The 17,978-nt window shown below is 41.7% G+C and overlaps 1 protein-coding gene across 3 annotated transcripts in view; it reads left to right on the top strand.

Moving 5' to 3' along the window:
- The first annotated feature begins 10,054 nt into the window (after positions 1–10,054).
- EDA (ectodysplasin A) overlaps positions 10,055–17,978 on the top strand; it is a 411,651-nt gene continuing 403,727 nt past the window's right edge. For all 3 annotated transcript variants that reach the window (XM_032757112.2, XM_032757113.2, XM_032757114.1), the window contains exon 1: positions 10,055–10,646. In XM_032757112.2, coding sequence (XP_032613003.1) covers positions 10,251–10,646 — 396 coding nt within the window. In that variant the 5' untranslated portion in view covers positions 10,055–10,250. The remainder of the gene's footprint in view (positions 10,647–17,978) is intronic.

The following is a 17,978-nucleotide window of genomic DNA, read 5'->3' on the forward strand; positions in this document are numbered from 1 at the left end:
TGTAGGTCTATGATATGCTGGATTTGGCCTCCTGGGTATTCATTTATTAGTTCACACAGTTCACTGAAGTTCTGTGAGCTGTGAGTGCCTATAGCCAGTGCTCAAAAAACTCTTTGAGAAGTGGATGGATGTATAAATGAAGTAATGAATGGGCAAGTGAAAGAATCAATATAAAGCCCTCTGGTAATTTTTTACTGAAACTGTTATTTTGTAGTAGCACTTTGCAAACCCCCTCTGCTAGCAGGTACCCCACTATTTTCTCCTTGGCTCTACCTCACGTAATTTCTTGGGTCTCCATTTACTACTGCTGCAATTTTCTGATTCAGTTTTGTGATTTTTCGAGACCTAATTTGGCTTGGCTGCAGTATCATACCTTCCCATTGGACTGTAAGATCATATTGGAATGAGGAAAAGGTACCGCCATCTAGTATCTATTAGATTCTAACTTTAAAATTACAGAAAACTCCTTATTCCTTAGGTTTCTGAGTATGCAAAATAAATTGTTCATCATGGCATAATGAAAAGAATGTGGGCTTTTCAATCAGTACTGATTTGGATTTGAATCTTAGCACTACATCTACTAGCTGGGGGACATCAGACACAGTACTTCACTTTTCTCTGGGCCTGTCTTTTTTTTACATGTAGGAAAATGAGCAATTTACCTTGTAAGGTTGTTCCTGAAGATCAAATGAGATAAACATATGTAACTTTGCCAAACATAGTGCCTGGCACATAGTAGGTACTCAATACAAGGTAGCTATTATCTTAATATCTTACATTTGTATAACATTTTATATTTTACAAATTCTACCATACTTTCTTTTACTCATCCTAATTCTAGCATCATTATTTATTAACAGAATATATATATTCTATATATATTACATATATATATACACACACACACACACACACACACACACACACATTGATACCATAAGACTCAAGATCAACTTGGAGCTCATCTTCATACACCAACTGTTCACCTTGGACCTAGGCTTACATGATTCCCATCCTTCCAGGAGCCAGACTGTTACCCTGTGGAGTCCATTCCTGAGTTTTTACTCATCAAGTGTTAAGCAGCTTAGAAGTGTGCTTAAATTCCAATAAGCTGTTAATTTAGCATTTCTTAGCCCAGGACTGCTAGTTTTCTGAGTTGTTTAAAGGAAAGCTTTCGAATTGGGGTGATTCACATTTTTTTGTGCAATGTTTGAAGACTCTAAAACTGTTAGGACATGGCATTTCCCAACTTAAAAGAGTGTGCCTGTAAATCTGGTCCAGCTCAGAGGTGTAGTGGGAGGGGGGACAAGGCCATTTAAAAGCTTTGCTGTTATACTGAATTTGTGAAATAGAGTCCCTATTTTTCAAGTAAAAATGTTCTTATTGTACATTAATTGTATTAATTCTTTGTTTTGTCCATTGATGTATTCCCAGCACTTAGACTGGTGCCTGGCACATAGCAGATACTCTATGAATGCTTACTGAATTGATATGCTATATAAAATATCCAAAGTTAAGTGTATTAACTCAATGCAATCTAGTTGTGGGCAGCTGGAGTCATTTTGGGAAAGTTATTATAACTCTAGAGTTTTCCAAGCCCTGTCACAGGTTGCTTACCACAGAACCAAGATTGGATCCTAGAGAGTGTCTCACTCTCCAGGGCTCAGATCCCTAAGATCTGTTCTCTAATTCTCATGACCAAGAAATGCAGACTGTGGGCACAATAAGCTCTTTGGCCAGATGGAGCAGCCAAATATAAGTGTAATGAGTAAATATGACAGGTTTAGTAAAAAAAAAAAGAACCCTAGGCTGAGTCAGGTACACTGACTGTGTAACCTTGGATAAGTCATTCAAGTAGTCACCTCTCTGAGCCTCAGTTTCCTCCCGTTAAATGAGGTCAAATGGCCACTCTACCTACCACACATAGTTGTTTAGAGGATGTGAGTACCTGTAAAAAACAATTCCAGTGATTCTCTTAAAGTCCTACTTTGCCAGAACTGAATCTGCAATCTCCGCTGTGGTCCTGATGTGACATGTGGCATGGCTCTGTGGAATATGTAGTGCAGTATGTGTTTCTAGGCTACTTGGTGGCCTGAATGGTGGTGCTGACACACATTGCAGGGGACACAGATGCAAATGACATTCTGCCAGCAACAGGATTTTCTATTTTTGAATGAAAAATCCCTCTCATGAAGTGAGAGCCTCCCCATATGCTCGGCCACCCATGAGTAGCCAAAGACTTTATTGCAAAAATGAATATTCCATGTTAATATTGTGCCATTTTGCTCCCTATAGCAAGAAGAATTTCTATCTCCTTATTATTGCTTCATGAATTTCTGCAAACATTTCTATGCCACTCATGGCAATAGTCATTTCTCACAGCAAGTAAGAGGTCTGCTTTTCTTCCCCCTTCTTCAGTATATGTTTAATTTTTTTTCCTAAATACTCCTGACAGCCTCGCTTATATAAATGTGCTCAGCATTTTATTTTACTTTGCTTTCCACCTAGAGCAGCTGTCTTCTCTCCATCAAACCTAGACCCCTTCTGCCTTCAAACCGCTGCTTAAAATTCATCTCTACATAGTCTCCAATCCATTAACAAAGATTTGGTAAGCAATGGCTTGAGGTAGATTCTGTAGGGGCTAAGACAAAGCCCTGTCCTTTGAGGAGTGCTGGCTATAAGCTGGAAAAATTGGACCCTCACGCAGAATGGGGGAAGAATTAGCAATCGTGAGTGGCATACTCTCAGTGCCAGCTGTGTTGTATGGGCAGGGTGTCCTCGTGGAGAGCACTGTGGGCAGGCAGGGTCAGGAGGGGGAACTTGAGCTGGGCCTTGAAGAATGAGCCAATTTCAAATAGGCAAAGGGGAAGGGAAAGGAAATTGGAAAGGGGAAGTGGAATAATGTCAGCAAGAGGCAAAGAGGCAGGAATGTAGACATTTGTTCCTGGGCAATGAGAGCCAACGTTATGCAGAGGCAGAGGTTTGTGGAGACCTAGCAGTGGCACAGCTGGAAAGGTAGTGTGGGGCCAGATTGGAGGACCCTGCATGTTAGGCTACTGTTCTGAAGTCAGTGGGATTACTGTGCAGAAGAATGACCTGATAGGATCCAGATTTAGACACCTTCATCTAATTATGGTATACTCAGTGGCCTTGGAGTTAGGGCAAAATGGTGGTGTCGGTAGCAGCCAGGCAGGAGGCAGAAGAAACTCTGACTTGCAGCCAGTTTATCACTCTGCCACTCCAGAAATCTCACAATTTCTGTGTGTCTAGCTCTGTGAAGCTGATACACTATCTGTTATCAGCTGGGAGGTAAGGTTGAGAACATGGAGCATGGTATCTTTGAGCCAGTCAGACCTGGATTCAAATTCAGACTCTGCCACTTAGTTGCTTTTGAATTTGGGCCAGTCATTTAACCTCCCTGAGCCTTGGTTTCCTCATCAGTGAAACATGGAAAATACTAAACTCACACAGAAGTTAATAAGAAAGACTGGCACATCAAAGATAAGTCTTCAACCAATGTTCCTTTCCTTCCTTCTCTCCTCTTCTAGTTAGCTTTGTGACCCTGAGTATCTTTTCCTCTGGGAGAATTGCCTCATGCAAAATGAGACAACTGTCCTTTCCTGCTTTACTATGCTGAAAGAAAAGGCCTTGCCTATCCAGTAACACATCTGACCAGTCCTTCTTTCTCCTTCTTCTTACTCTACTAGGGACGGAATTCATTCATCCCATCAACAAACATTTATTGAGAGCCTATTATGTGTCAGGCACTATTCTTGGTCCTGTAGACAAAGCAGTGAACAAAACCAGACAAAAATCTCTGCCCTTGTAGAACTGATACTCTAGTTGTGGCTGCAGAGGAGTCATACAATAAACAAATAAATATATAAAATGTGGTAAGAAGAAAAATACAGCAAAGTAAGGGGACAGAGAATGATAGGTTGATAGGAAATTGGCCAAGGAAAGGTTCTCTGATAAGGTGACATCTAAGAAGAGTCCTGGAGGAAGTAAGGGAGAAGCCACGTGGCTTTCTGGGAGAATAGCATTTCAGGCAGGAGGAAATACAGGTAAGAAGACCCTTAAGTGGGAGCATTCTTTGCAGGTTCAAGGAACAACCAAGAGCCCAACATGACTGGAGCAGAGTGAACAAGGAAAACAGAGGTAGATTACAAGCCCAGGGAGGCAAACAGCAATCAGATCATGTAGGGCCTTGTAGGCCAAGATAAGAACTTTGAGAGAGATGGAGAACCATTGGAGGATATGGAGCATAAGAGTGATAGACTCTGACTTAACATTTTCACAGAATGTCTCTGACTACAGGGTAGGGAATAGACTATAGGATGGCCAGGACAAAAGCGTGGAGACCCTGTATACATTTATAGTAATCCAGGTGAGAGAGCACTGGGGTTTGGACTAGGATGATGACAGGAAGGTGGTGAGAAGTGGTCGGGTTCTAGATGTATTTTAAAGGCAGAACTGACAGAACTCACTAACAGATTTGATGTGGAGTGTTCAAGAAATCGTTCAAGGATGATCTCATAGTTTTGGGCTTGTCCGATGGGAGGTTGGCGTTGCCATTTGCTGAGATGCAGAAGACCAAGGGATAAGTACATTTTGAGGGAGAAGAGGTTTGTTTTTGGTCATGTTGAGTTTGAGATGTCTATTAGACAGTAAAGTGAAAATGGAGAGGATCAAGTTGAATACAAAAGCAACAAGTCAGGGGAAGTTGGTGAGAACATATAGGTCCTATCTCAAACTTTAAGTATGCAGAAGCAGGGCCAGGGACTTAGTGAAGGCAAATTATACAGATGCTTTTCTACATTTCTGCCATGTCCTTGAGTATTGCTACATGTTTTCCTCTCATCTTTTTTTGATGGAAGTCTCCTACATAACAGGGACTAACATTTACTGTGCATTTATTATATGCCACACAATGATAGCATCTGAAGGAGTTGAGAAAGTGCCACCCCATAATATGCCACTTTGGACTTCAAACTGAGGGCATTTGGGGAACAGCAAATTCAGGGAGGGATTTCTGAACTTTCCTTTTCTGTCTAAAGACAGATCCTCCAAAAGGAACTCAATTGTTATGAATCCCCTCCCTGGAAATCTCATCAACCAGGGAAGATTAAATGCCTATTACAAGAGAGGAGACTGGAGGTTTACATCATGCCCAGATGAACTTTATCACAGGGTGTCACCTATTCTTCTAAGGTCCCATTTATCTTTCCCTAAAATCATTTATTCCTCCTAGAGGCCTACTTCCCCCCTCCCCTCTTCCCTATGAAGAGGGTCTATAAGCGTCTAGATCTCACTGGGTTGGGCATTCACTTTTTGTTCATGTGATGTCCCCATGCATGTAAAAAAATGTGTATGCCTGCTACAGTTTGGATGTGGTTTGTTGTCCCTACCAAATCTCATGTTGAAATTTGATCCCCAACGTCGGAGGTGGTGCCTAATGGGAAGTGTGTTAGTTATGAGAGCAGATTCCTTGTGAATAGATTAATGCCCTCCCTGGGGATGAATGTGTTTTTGCTCTGTTAGTTCCCCCCAGAACTGGTTTTTAAAAAGAGCCTGCCCCCACTCCATCTCTCTTGCTTCCTCTCTCCCCATGTGATCTCTGCACATGCTAGCTCTCCTTCACCTTGTGCCATGAGCGAAAGCAGCCTGAGGTCCTCATCAAATGTTCAGTCCTAAACTTTTCCCAGACATCAGAATCATGAGCTAAATAACCTTTTTTTCTTTATAAATTACCCAGCCTCAGGTATTCCTTTATAGCAACACAAAATAGACTAAGATAATATATTTTCTCCTATTAATCTGCCTGCTGTCAATTTATTTTACAGACTCAGTTACCAAACCATCTGAGGAAAGAGGAAAGCCTTCCCTTTCCTACACATCCTGTTTAAGTACAGCTGTCTTGCAAAATATATACTGTCATCTCCATTTTGCAGATAAGGAAACTGAGGCTCTGTAAGAGAAGCAAAAATCACTTGTCCTAAGTCACATAGCTTATAAGTGAATAAGGTGGGATTCAAACCAGGATCTAAGTCCAAAGTTCGTGTTCCTTCCAACTATCTGCTTATCGCTAAGTAGGTCAGAGAGTCACCTGATCTCTATGTCAATTATTTATTCTGTGGATTAACCAGAGCTAAGAGGTATTTAAAACCAGTCCCTGCCTAACTCCTTAGCATATTCCACTCAATTGGTGGGTATTCAGGGGTTGACAACATATTTTGGATCTTTATTATTTGGGGGTTGTCAACTAATATTGTTTTATTTTATTTTATTTTATTTTTTGAGATAGAGTTTCGCTTTTGTCACCCAGGCTGGAGTGCAATGGCACAATCTTAGCTCACTGCAACCTCCACCTCTCTGGTTCAAGTGATTCTCCTGCCTCAGCCTCCTGAGTAGCTGGGATTACAGGTGCCCGCCACCATATCCAGCTAATTTTTGTATTTTTAGTAGAGATAGGTTTTCACCATGTTGGCCAGGCTGATCTGGAACTCCTGACCTCAGGTGATCTGCCCATCTCAGCCTCCCAAAGTGTTGAGATTACAGGCATGAGCCACCACACCCAGCTATATTATTTTTTAGGACCAGACAAACAAAAGTAGGAAGGGAAACTTGATGAGACAGACAAGTCAGTGAAATATTACAAACCAACTGTATTTGAATTTCTGGATTATTTATTTTTCTGGGTTATCCACAACTCTCATAGCAGCACAAGTAAGAGGATAATTTCACAATTTTCATTTAGTTCTGTTTCCTTTGTATCTTTCCATAATGTATTATGTAGCTCTTCACCCAGGAAATGTTTCATAAGTGGTACGGACAGGCATCCCTTGGACCAGTTCCCTTTTTGGAATTCTAGGTAGTCTAAGTTACCATGAGTGACTTCATGTCTTATTCATTTGACAAACAATATTGGTGCCTACTATGTGGTAGGTGCCATGCTAGGTATTAGAAATATCAAAATAAAACAATATTGGTGCCTACTATGTGGTAGGTGCTATGCTAGGGATTAGAAATACCAAAATAGAAAGGACACAATTCTTACCATCAAGGAGCTCATAGTTTAGTGGTAAGAAATCCATGTGAAACATTCAAAATGCAGTGTGGTAAGTGATATCATCGAAGTATGCTCAGGGTGCAATGAAAGCATAAAGGAAGTCTGGTTGGAGTGAGTTGTGGGGCCATATCAGAGAGAACATGTGAATTGATTCTTGAAGAATTTATCAGGTTTCCAAGGCAGGGGCAATCTTGACAAAGAAACTAGCTTGTTCAAAGGCACGGTGGTGTGAGAAGTGTCAGCAAATTTAGTAGTATGCAAGCATGACTTCCTTGTAAAATGGTGGAAGATAACGTTGGAGAGGCAGATTAGAGGTCATGTTAAGGAGCTTATATCTTGTCTCCTGTAGTACATGGGATCAAAGAGGTAAGGTGAATGAGTGACAAGGACAGTATTGAAGGATAGAAGAAAGAGGTGGTGATGGCTGTGGAACTTGATTGTTCATGCTTGTTTCAAGGAGACAGTTCTAGCTGAGTGTAGCCACATGGGAATGTGAATCCAGAGTTATCAGGTCTTCTGGTTTTTTAACAGAAAAGCAGGAAATCTGGATTTTTTAAAAATGTGAAATCTCCAGAGTTCCAATAGCTGACAATTTTTTTTTTTAATTCAAAGGTTTAGTCGATACTGCACCAAACACAACACATCTGTTTGCTGGATGTGGCCTGCAGGCTGTCATTGAGACCTGTGCTTTAGGGGACAGGATATGTATGGAAGCATAGAAGCTAACTGAAGCAAAACTTTAAAACACTTAAAAAATAACCAATACATTCCTCTCTGGATTGCCCCAGTCCAACATTTCTACTGCATATGATGACACATGTTCTTTCTCTGGGGAAGCAAAGAGAGGTCCCAGGTCAAATGCAACCCTCAGTGCTTCTGAGGGCAATGGTGTAATCCAGAGTCTCAGTCAAGCCTGGTAGAACGTGGTGAGGTGAGACCAGTGTGGCCCCTGAGCATCACCATCACCACCAGGAGATGGCTGTCATTTGTTTCCTTTTCATTTTAGAGGAAGAAAGGGCAGCCTGTTTAAACTGTGTATGCAAGAAAGTCAACATGGCCAGTGACAACACAGATAAAACACAGTGTAAAGGCTGTTAAAGTTCAAACTCCTCATTTTACTGCCGGAGAAACTAAGGCCCTGAAAAAGCACAGTGACTTGCTCAGAGGGACCCGGCAACCTAGTGGCAGGATGCAGTCTCCTGACTCCTGGTCTAGCATTCTTTCCAATAATCCCGGGCTGTGATAATTAAAGTAAATCAGCCTGGCAGTTTTCCTAGCATCTAGAATTCCTGGACTGGACAAGCAGGACTTGAGAGCAGCTGTTAAACACCTTTTTTCCCCTTAGCTCTAGGATGATGATATTCTTTGTGAACTTTATATTTCATGGGTAGGGGTTAAAGAGAGGACACAAAGGTGTTTTTGAAGCACTGAGAGCATTCACAAAGTGTACAGAGAAAAGTTGTCTGTGGCTAATATATTTAAGGATTATGACCTCTGTGCTCTCTGGACTGACTTGCCAGCAGATGCTTTTGGTTTTGTGTTTTATTTCTCTTATTTTGTCTTCTTTTCTATTTCTATCTATGTTTTTCTTCTCTTCCACCAGCCTAGGTCTTAGGCCTACACATAAGTGCTCCCAGCATTGCTGAGTCTCCATGATGACACTCAAGATGCCTGCTCCAAGTCAATAAAATTGTTAATTATTCATTACTCAATAACACGGAATGAGAGTGCATAGTGACTATGAAGCATACATGGTTCTCCTGCTATGGTCATTTCGCTTTCTATAATCTCAGACTAGTAACTCTTGTCAATTGTGACTCTTGATTTAACTAATCCTTTCCATCCTTCATTTCAGGGTCTATTGTTCTGCCATTTGCCACTTTTTTTTATCTGAACCCGTTTCTGATTGGTGCAGCTGTTGAAGATGCTGCAGTTGCAGCAGTGTACATCTGGAACATTTGGCTGACTTGTTGAACTTCCCCTAGGGAGTACTCCAGGAGAAGGATGGGAGGGGTGGAGAGGCCAGAACAGTTGCCTGTAAATAAAGATGCCAGTAGTGTCTGGCCATTCTGTGGACCACCCTTGTACAAATCTACTTCATTCTGGCCCTCGGCTTCCCTGTCTACTCACTGAAGGCATATGTTCTCCAATCAAAACTGCTGCAGGGGAAGAAATCTATTCTGGCTGTGGATGCTCTCATACAGCATTTTCTGCATTGTACAGGGATCGATAGCTATTTGTTGAATTAATTAATATATCAAGAAATCCTAGGAGACTGTTTTACCCTTCATAGGACAACATCATTTCAGTTCCGCTTGGCATGGAGCGGCTTCTCTGTTACTTAGATTGAGCCTTCAGAGTCCCTCCAGGAGTGAGGCTGCTTGAGTCCCACCCATTCCCATAGTTCCCAGGCTCCTGGGTCTCCTTTTCTTCGGGCGAGCCATTGAATTGCAAACACAACAGGCATGGTTTCATTCCAAACCCAGAGCTGTTTTAATTAGTTTAACGTCTGTTAAACGCTTTGAAGATTGGAAGCAACAGATAAGTACTGGATGATGTTATTAACAACTGCAGTTAATTGCAAACATTTCTATTAATGCTAGTTTCTGCCTCCTTTTCTTTGCTCTACTTTCTTTCCAAGGTTCCCAAATTCTTAGCCTCCCCCTCCTTTCCTCCCCGTACTGGCGCTACAGGGTTAAACTGGGGCGGAGCCCGGGGATGAACGACAGCGCCAGTCACCAACTGGGACGGGGCAAGCGGGAAGAGCTGGGTGGGGCGGCCAGGCAGAGGCGAACCCTCACGCCCCCAGGCCCCGCCCCGCGGCTGGAGGCCCGGCTGGAACGGCACGGGGTGGGGCGCCAAGGCTTGGCGGCCCCGTGGTTGGGCGTCCCGGCAGCCGCTTGAGGGATGGGGCGGGGTCGGCCAGGACCTCCTCCTTCATTCCCTCGGCGGGCCGAGCCTCCCCTCTCTCCCGCCCCTCCTCCTCCCTTTCCCACCCCTCGGAGTGGAGCTGCACATGCGGCTGCTCCCTACTCCGTCCCGCCCAGCCACCGTCGCGCAGGAACGGGTCCCTGCAGCCCCCAGCCGATGGCAGGACAGTAGCCGCCTGTCAGAGGTCGTGAACGGCTGAAGCAGACGCAGCGGCTCCCGGGCCTCAAGAGAGTGGGTGTCTCCGGAGGCCATGGGCTACCCGGAGGTGGAGCGCAGGGAACTCCTGCCTGCAGCAGCGCCACAGGAGCGAGGGAGCCAGGGCTGCGGGTGTCGCGGGGCCCCTGCCCGGGCGGGCGAAGGGAACAGCTGCCTGCTCTTCCTGGGTTTCTTTGGCCTCTCGCTGGCCCTCCACCTGCTGACGTTGTGCTGCTACCTAGAGTTGCGCTCGGAGTTGCGGCGGGAACGTGGAGCCGAGTCCCGCCTTGGCGGCTCGGGCACCCCTGGCACCTCTGGCACCCTAAGCAGCCTCGGTGGCCTCGACACTGACAACCCCATCACCAGTCACCTTGGGCAGCCGTCGCCTAAGCAGCAGCCGTTGGAACCGGGAGAAGCCGCACTCCCCTCTGACTCCCAGGACGGGCACCAGGTGAGTCACCTAGTAGGGGCGGCGGCGGCCCCCTCCCCTCGCGGGTAGGGCGAGGGCCCTCCGCCTCAGGGGCCTGGGAGCACTCCGCAACCTCGAGCCAATTTAGAGGGCAGGACCAGGGAGGGACCAGGCGAGCAAGGGAGAGGTTGCCCAGGGCAGGTTGTCTTCTCTCCCTGGCCCAGCTAATCCAGACTCCCTGGGGACCCCTTGACTTGGAAAGTCTAGCGCGCGCCCGCGGCCCCTGGCTGCGGGCTGCCTCCAGAAAAGTTGGCGACGCTCCCGTCGAGGAGGTGCCTGCGCTGCCCCCCGGCCGACTAACGGCTTGGCCCTTCTGCTCGTGATGAGGTTCTCTGCCCGCGGTGCTTGTTTTTTCGTGTCTAGAGCTGACGCCAGAACCAGCAGGCTCCCCTTTGGAGTTGGAGCTGTAAACAGCTGTAATAACTGTTCCACGTCTGCCCGTTGAAACAGCTTTTAACCGCATTTTCAGCGCGGGTCCTTGTGCGCTGACCAGAACGTGGGCTTGTTCACACTTACCTGCAATTTGAGACTGATTGTCCTCGGCGTTCTAGTGAGGATCAGCGCCCCTGAGGAATTCTGGTAGAAATATGCCGTCTTGCTAGACAACTTCTTAACAGCAATTTAAAAAATCTATGGAAATAAAACTCACCCTTTGCATGCCGGTTCTGATTCTTTAGCGGGGTAGGTGTGCGGTGGGAAGGGTGGGTGGGAAGCGCTTTTACTACTGCTAGCTTGAGAACAGGAATCTGCCAGTGGAATAATTACTCAGGACTAGTCCCCCAAGAGCAGTTTTGTTTTGTTTGTTTTTGCAATCTTTATGGTGTTTGTGCCCTTATTAGCAAACTATTAGCTTTGATGTTTGTTTTCTATTCTTTCTAGCTCTTTATTCAAGTAAATTTCGTTCACTTAACGTAAATATTGTCTTGGTTGCCATATGTGAAACTTAGGAGAAGCATCCAAGGATCCTTTTGAGATGGCTAAACGATAATAGTAAAATTGTACCTCTTAGGGAAGAGAGCAAGTTGTACAAATAAGTTCCTTGAGGTGAGGGACCCAAGCCTTCTATATTTACTGCCACATCCAGAGTCATTGTCACAACTCTGTAAACATTATTTGTGCCACTTTGACCTCCCATCTAAAGTGGTGTGGTTGATAGAGACATCACATTCATGATAATAGTGTAATGTTAGGACTGATACTTAAAAAAAAAAAAAAAAAAAAAAAGATGTGCATTGTAAAGTTGCCCTGAGCCTTAAAATGTCTTTCTAGCACACTCCAATTTATATAACAGCTTATCAAAGAAGAGAATCAGCAGACGTGCTTCTCATACTTGAAACTTTAAACATTGTAGCTAAACGATAATTAACTAGGATTCTGACTCCTTTATTTATCTGCTGCCACTCCCCCCACACCCCAATGCCCAGTAGAAGTATTTAGCAGCTGAACATTGATATTCTGTGAAAAAATGAAAGAATTAAACTTCTTTAATCAAATGTTGGCCAATACTTTTTGGCATTCAGGATGGACAGAGCCATTTTTATAGACTGAGGATTAGCAGAACAGCTGTACTGTAAGGCTTCTGTGATGGCATGAAACTCTTACAGGTGTATAATGGCATTTAGTTACCTGCCCTTTGTGTGGCACTAAAATAGTTCTGTCTAGATTTAAACACAGCTTCCTATCTTCTGTCCTTTATTCTTTCTGTTTTAATATTTTTGAGCAATAGAAGCACGGATACTAGCGCTTTACATTTGTTGACATCAATTGGAATCAGTTTCCTAAAGTTATGAAGGGCTTATATGAGTCCATTTCGTTTGATTCCCTTGGGAAACATAGGCCCTAAAGGGAAAGTGACTTGCCCAAGGTCACATAACTAGAGTCAAAACTGGGATGATAGTTGCTCTCTTAACTCCTAGTTGGGTGCCCATTCCCCCAACTACCTCCTGGGACCTTTTGCGAGGGAGCAAGATGGAGCTCCATATTAGAACTTATACAAAGTAGAGGGCTCAGATCTGTATCATTTTGTTCTACTCTACCTGTATTTTGACTACAGTAAGTTTAACCGTGTATTCCTTATTCTTCCTGAACTTCACTTTCAGATTTGGAGTATACTTTGAAGGAACTTTAGCCCAAATTCAGCTTGTTTATTTTAAGTTATTCGACTTGAGTTTATCTTATCTTGTATATTAGTTTTAGTATACAAAAATAAGTTTTTAAAAAAGTTGATTGGTTATTAAATTAATGCTGCTACAAGCTTGGGTAAAATTTCTAGTGCCCTGGTGCACCCTCTGCTGGCTTTACAGGGACATTTAATTTTCAGTATCTGCTGACACTCAGAATTCTACATTGTGCTGACAGATTCTGATTCGGTAAATAAGGAAGTAAACAGCCTTGTGGGATTTGGCCACGTAGGTCATATTTTTATATTTTAGTTTTTAAACACAAACAACTGCTGTTACAGCAAATCTTGGATGGAGAGGAAGAAAGATAAAAATATACACCCTTCAACGGGCGGTACATTCAGGTTTCTTACCAGTTTATCTGTAAGGAGTGAAGGCAAGCTGATGAGAGTAAACTGCAGGAAGCTCTCATGAGACCAAGTGGGCAGAACAGTCAGAGACACTTCATGCAGGTAGGCAAAAGTAAACGTATCCATCCTTACGAGATGATGGGCTCTGGGCTCTCATTTATGACTCAAGAAAGGGACCTGGAAATCACTGTAGATGTATGTATATCATCTCTCAATTTAAAACCTTTTTAAGCAGGGCACACAAGGAAGTTAGGGCAGGTAGGATACAGAGCAGAGAGATCAGCACAGTTCTCTATGTGAAATGTTAGAAAAGTCTCCCTGGTGGGGACACACTTGCTAATAATAAAGTGAGAGAGTCACATCGGACCTTCCGTAATCAATCATCTCCTTCAGCTGGAGCAACCAAGTAGCTGAGATTTGTCTGGCTAGTTGGTGGAGATTATCTCAAGAGCAAGGGATATCTCATTTGTGTCTGAATTAGGACAATATACAGTAATATGATTGTCAGAGTAAAAAACTAAAAACCACTGCTGATCATTCTGTGGAGATGTTGCGCCAGTTGTGATTGTGGTCCTCAAAGGCCAAGAATGTAGTGGGTATCATCAGGAAGGGTGTCAAAAACAACAAAACAAAACACTTACAAAACACTTATTTTTTCCATGTACAAGATCAAAAGCAGATTGGCTTCTACAATCAGACAAGAAATTCTGGTGGCTGCTCCTCAAGAAAAGCCTAACAGCTGATAAAAGTCCTCAAAAACCCCATTAAATTGATCAAAAGGATGAAGGGATTTTCTAGTTGGTTTTTCAGTCTGGATAGAAAGAGGTTGAAGGAGGAATATGATCAGTCTACCAAACCATGAGAGAGATGAATATGATTAATATATTGGTGTAATGTAACAATCCAGTTCAATAAATAGAAAGCCTGCTGTGCCAGACACAATGTTAAGTATTAGACACCTTTTAATGTTTGAAAAATTATTTTCAAAAGGAGGCAAATAAAGGTAGTATCTTATTCAATTCATTGTCTCAAGTAATAGTCAAAATTATGGGTAGATCAATACAGATTTACTTAGAACTGTTAGGGCTATTTGGAGTATGTTCCTAATTATCTGAAGTGATGTCATAGATGTCAACCTTAAAATTCTACAAAACATTGCTTGACATAAGTAGGTAGGCCATTAGTGTATCCAGAGTTGACATTACCTGTGTTAAGGCTCTTCGATCAAGAACATAAGTAGGAATCATTCGAGGTAATTCAAGGTGAGCACAATGAATAAATCCAAGGATTTTTTTTTTTTTTAGGGAGGTGGGATCTAGATAAAATACCTTTACTGTGGGTTTAAATACAGAACTTTTGATCAACTTGCTTCATTATTCCCATCGCATTTTCTCTCTCACTAACTCTGCTGCAACCCACCCATCATATCCTGTCTTAGAATCATTCTTTAGTTGTTATTGCTGTTGTTTTCAAATACATTTTATGTCTTTACATTAGAGCTCCTTAGAAATCTGCCTTCATTTTTGTCTTTCTCCATAATGCCTGACACAGTGCTAGTTACAGTTACTGTACTCAAATACTTGTTGAGTTGAATATTATTTTGGGACTTTGGAGGTGTTTATGTAAAACAAAGACATTTTCTCTTTCTATAACAGGCCTGTTTTCCTCAGGTCTTGCTAAGCCTGTGACCTATCAGCTATGCTTAGGTGAGTAAATAGTTCCACTGGAAATGTTTCACTGATTTCTAGAATAATTAGAAAGTGAAATGGAGAAGAGCCTTAACCACATAGTCAGTCTCCCAGTTTCACACCTTCTCTCTAAGATGGTGCAAAAAGCTTCCTGTAATATATTGTTTGATGTTTTGTTTTATTTGCTTTTAGGTCTCATATCTTTCTTTTTATCTTAGATCTTTTGAAAAAATAAACTGTAATTTATCTGTAACTACCTTATAGAGGAGATCTCTTTAAAGTAAAGAACCTCTGAAGCCATTTAATTCCCAAGAACATTACCAAGAGAAACCACCTTGCCTGTAGAGGACCATTTTATCTGACTCCTCTGTAAATACTCAGGACTTAGCTTTTCATTTCATTTCTTTCTTTTATTAAAAATCTTTTCTATTCAAGTATAACTCACACAGAAAAGTATATAAATCATATTTGTACAATTTGATGAATCATTACAAAGTGAATATACTCACGTCACCAGCACCCAGGTCAAGAAATAGAACATTATTATATGCCACAACTCCTACTTATACCCTATTGTTATCACTATATCCTCCTCACTCTCTCAAGTTCTGACATCATAGATTAGTTTTTTTATCTTTCTCCACAGCGCCTGACATAGTGCTAGTTGGATTAGTTTATTAGTTTTGTTCATTTTGAACTTTATATAAATGAAATCAAACAGTGTGTATTCTTTTGGATCTGGTGTTTTTTTCTCAATACTGCTTTTGTGACATCCATTCAGGTTGTTGCATGTGGCTGTAGTTTTTTGTTTGTATTTTTTTTGTGTGAGACAGAGTCTTGCTCTGTCACCCAGGTTGGAGTGCAGTGGCATGATCACAGCTCACTGCAGCCATGACCTCCCAGGCACAAGAGATCTTCCAACCTCAGCTTTTTGAGTAGCTGGGACCACGGGCACATGCCACCATGCCTGGCTCATTTTTAATTTTTTTGTAGAGACGGGATCTCTCTATGTTGCCCAGGCTGGTCTTGAACTCCTGGCCTCAAGCAATACTCCCACCTCAGTGTACCAAAGCGATGGGATTACAGATGTGAACTACCATGCCCAGCCATTTATTTGTATTTTTGTATATTATTTCATTGCTTGAATATACCACAGTTTATTTACTCTATTTTTAATGAATTTGTGAATTGTTTCCAGTCTGGGGCTATTACGGATGCTGATGTTGTGAATATTATTGTACATGTCTTTTGGTTGCATATGCTTGAATTTCTATTGCTTGTATAGATTGGAGTTGCTGGGTCATGGGGGATGCATATTTTTGACTTTATTGATAATGACAGTTTTTCCAAGTCATTGTATCAATTTACATTCTCACCAGCAATGTATGAGAATTTCTGTTGTTTCATATTCTTACTAACACTTGGTATTGCCAGTCTTTTTAACCATAGCCATTCTGGTGGGTGGCTTTGTAGTAATATCCGTTGATTTTAATTGGCATTTCTCAGAAGACTGACGAGGTTGTGCTCTTTCTCATGTTTATTATGCATTTGCATATCTTCTGTGAAGTGCCTATACAAGTTTTTTGCCCATTTTTCTATTAATTTGTCTGTCCTTTTCTTATAGATTTGTAGGAATTCTTTATATACTCTGAATATGAACTATTTTTGTATTTTTTATATTGTAAACCATTCCAAAATCTGTGATTTACCTTTCTTTATGGTATCCTTTGATGAACAGAAGTTTTTAACTTTAATGTGTTTAATTTTTTAGTATTTTCCTTTATGGGTAGTGTTTTCTGTGTCCCATTTAAGAAATATTTTCTTACCTTGAAATTGTAGATATTCTCCCATATTATCTTCTAGAAGCTTTATGTTTTTGACATTTACATTTAGGTCTGTACTCCACTTGAAATCGATTTTTGTGTATGCTAAGATACAGAAACTAAGCTTCATTTTTTAAAATATAGATATCCAACTGATCCAGTACCGTTAATTATAAGGACCGTCTTTCCCCCAGTCCTCTACAGCGTCACCTTTGTCATAAATCAGGTGCCTGTATATGTGCAAGATTGTTTCTGAACTGTTTATTCTATTCTGTTGGTCTCTTTGTCATTACATCGCTACTGCAATCTTAATCACTCGACTTTATTATTACCTGGTAAAGCAACTCCTTTCACCTTGTTCCTCTTATTTAAAAGTATCTTGGATATTCTTGGCCCTTTGCATTTAGAATCAGCTTGTCATGTTCCACAAAAAAAGAAACGTGCTGAGATTTTTATTGGGATTGCATTGCATCTAAAAATCAATTTAGAGGGAACTCACCATTTTATGTTATTCAGTTTTCCAATCCATGAACATACCCAGCAGATTTGGTGTTTGGTGAGTGCCTTCTTCTTGATCCATAGAATGACACACTCTTGCTGTATCCTCACGTGGTGGAAAGGATAAATGCACTTCCTTGGACCTATTTTATAAGGACATTAATCTCATTTACAAGGGCTCTGCCCTCTTTATTTAATTGCCCCCTAAAAGCCTCATCAAATACCATCACATTGGTGATGATATTTCAACATATGAATGTTGGGGGGAACACAAATACTCAGACCATAGCAAACCTGTTTTAGACATTATCTCAGCATCCTTTATGTCTGTTACATACTTTTCTCTGTATTCTATCCTTTTTTTCTCTCTATACTTCATTCTGGGTATTTTCTTTTTTTTCTTTTTTTTTTTGAGACAGTTGCATCTACATACTTTATTTTCAAAAAATCTTCACAGAAACAATGTAAGGTAGATACTGCCATGTCTCTATTTTTACATATGGAGAAACAGACCCAGAGAGGTTAAATAACTGCCTGCAATCATATGGCTATTTCTGGAACTATGTTTTACATAGGAATTTTATAAACCATATATAGAACTTGTATCAACTGGACCATTTAAAATGTGCATGGAGAAGTTTCTATTTAAAGGACTCCCATGAAAGGTAGATTAATTCAGTAAGTGGTATTGGGATTTACTGACTTGCCATTTTGGGGGTTTAAAAAAAAGACAAGTAAAACTGGATCCTTATCTCACCTCTTATACCAAAATAAA

Source organism: Hylobates moloch, unplaced genomic scaffold (genome assembly GCF_009828535.3).
Source record: "Hylobates moloch isolate HMO894 unplaced genomic scaffold, HMol_V3 SCAFFOLD_7, whole genome shotgun sequence".
NCBI classification, from domain to species: domain Eukaryota; kingdom Metazoa; phylum Chordata; class Mammalia; order Primates; family Hylobatidae; genus Hylobates; species Hylobates moloch.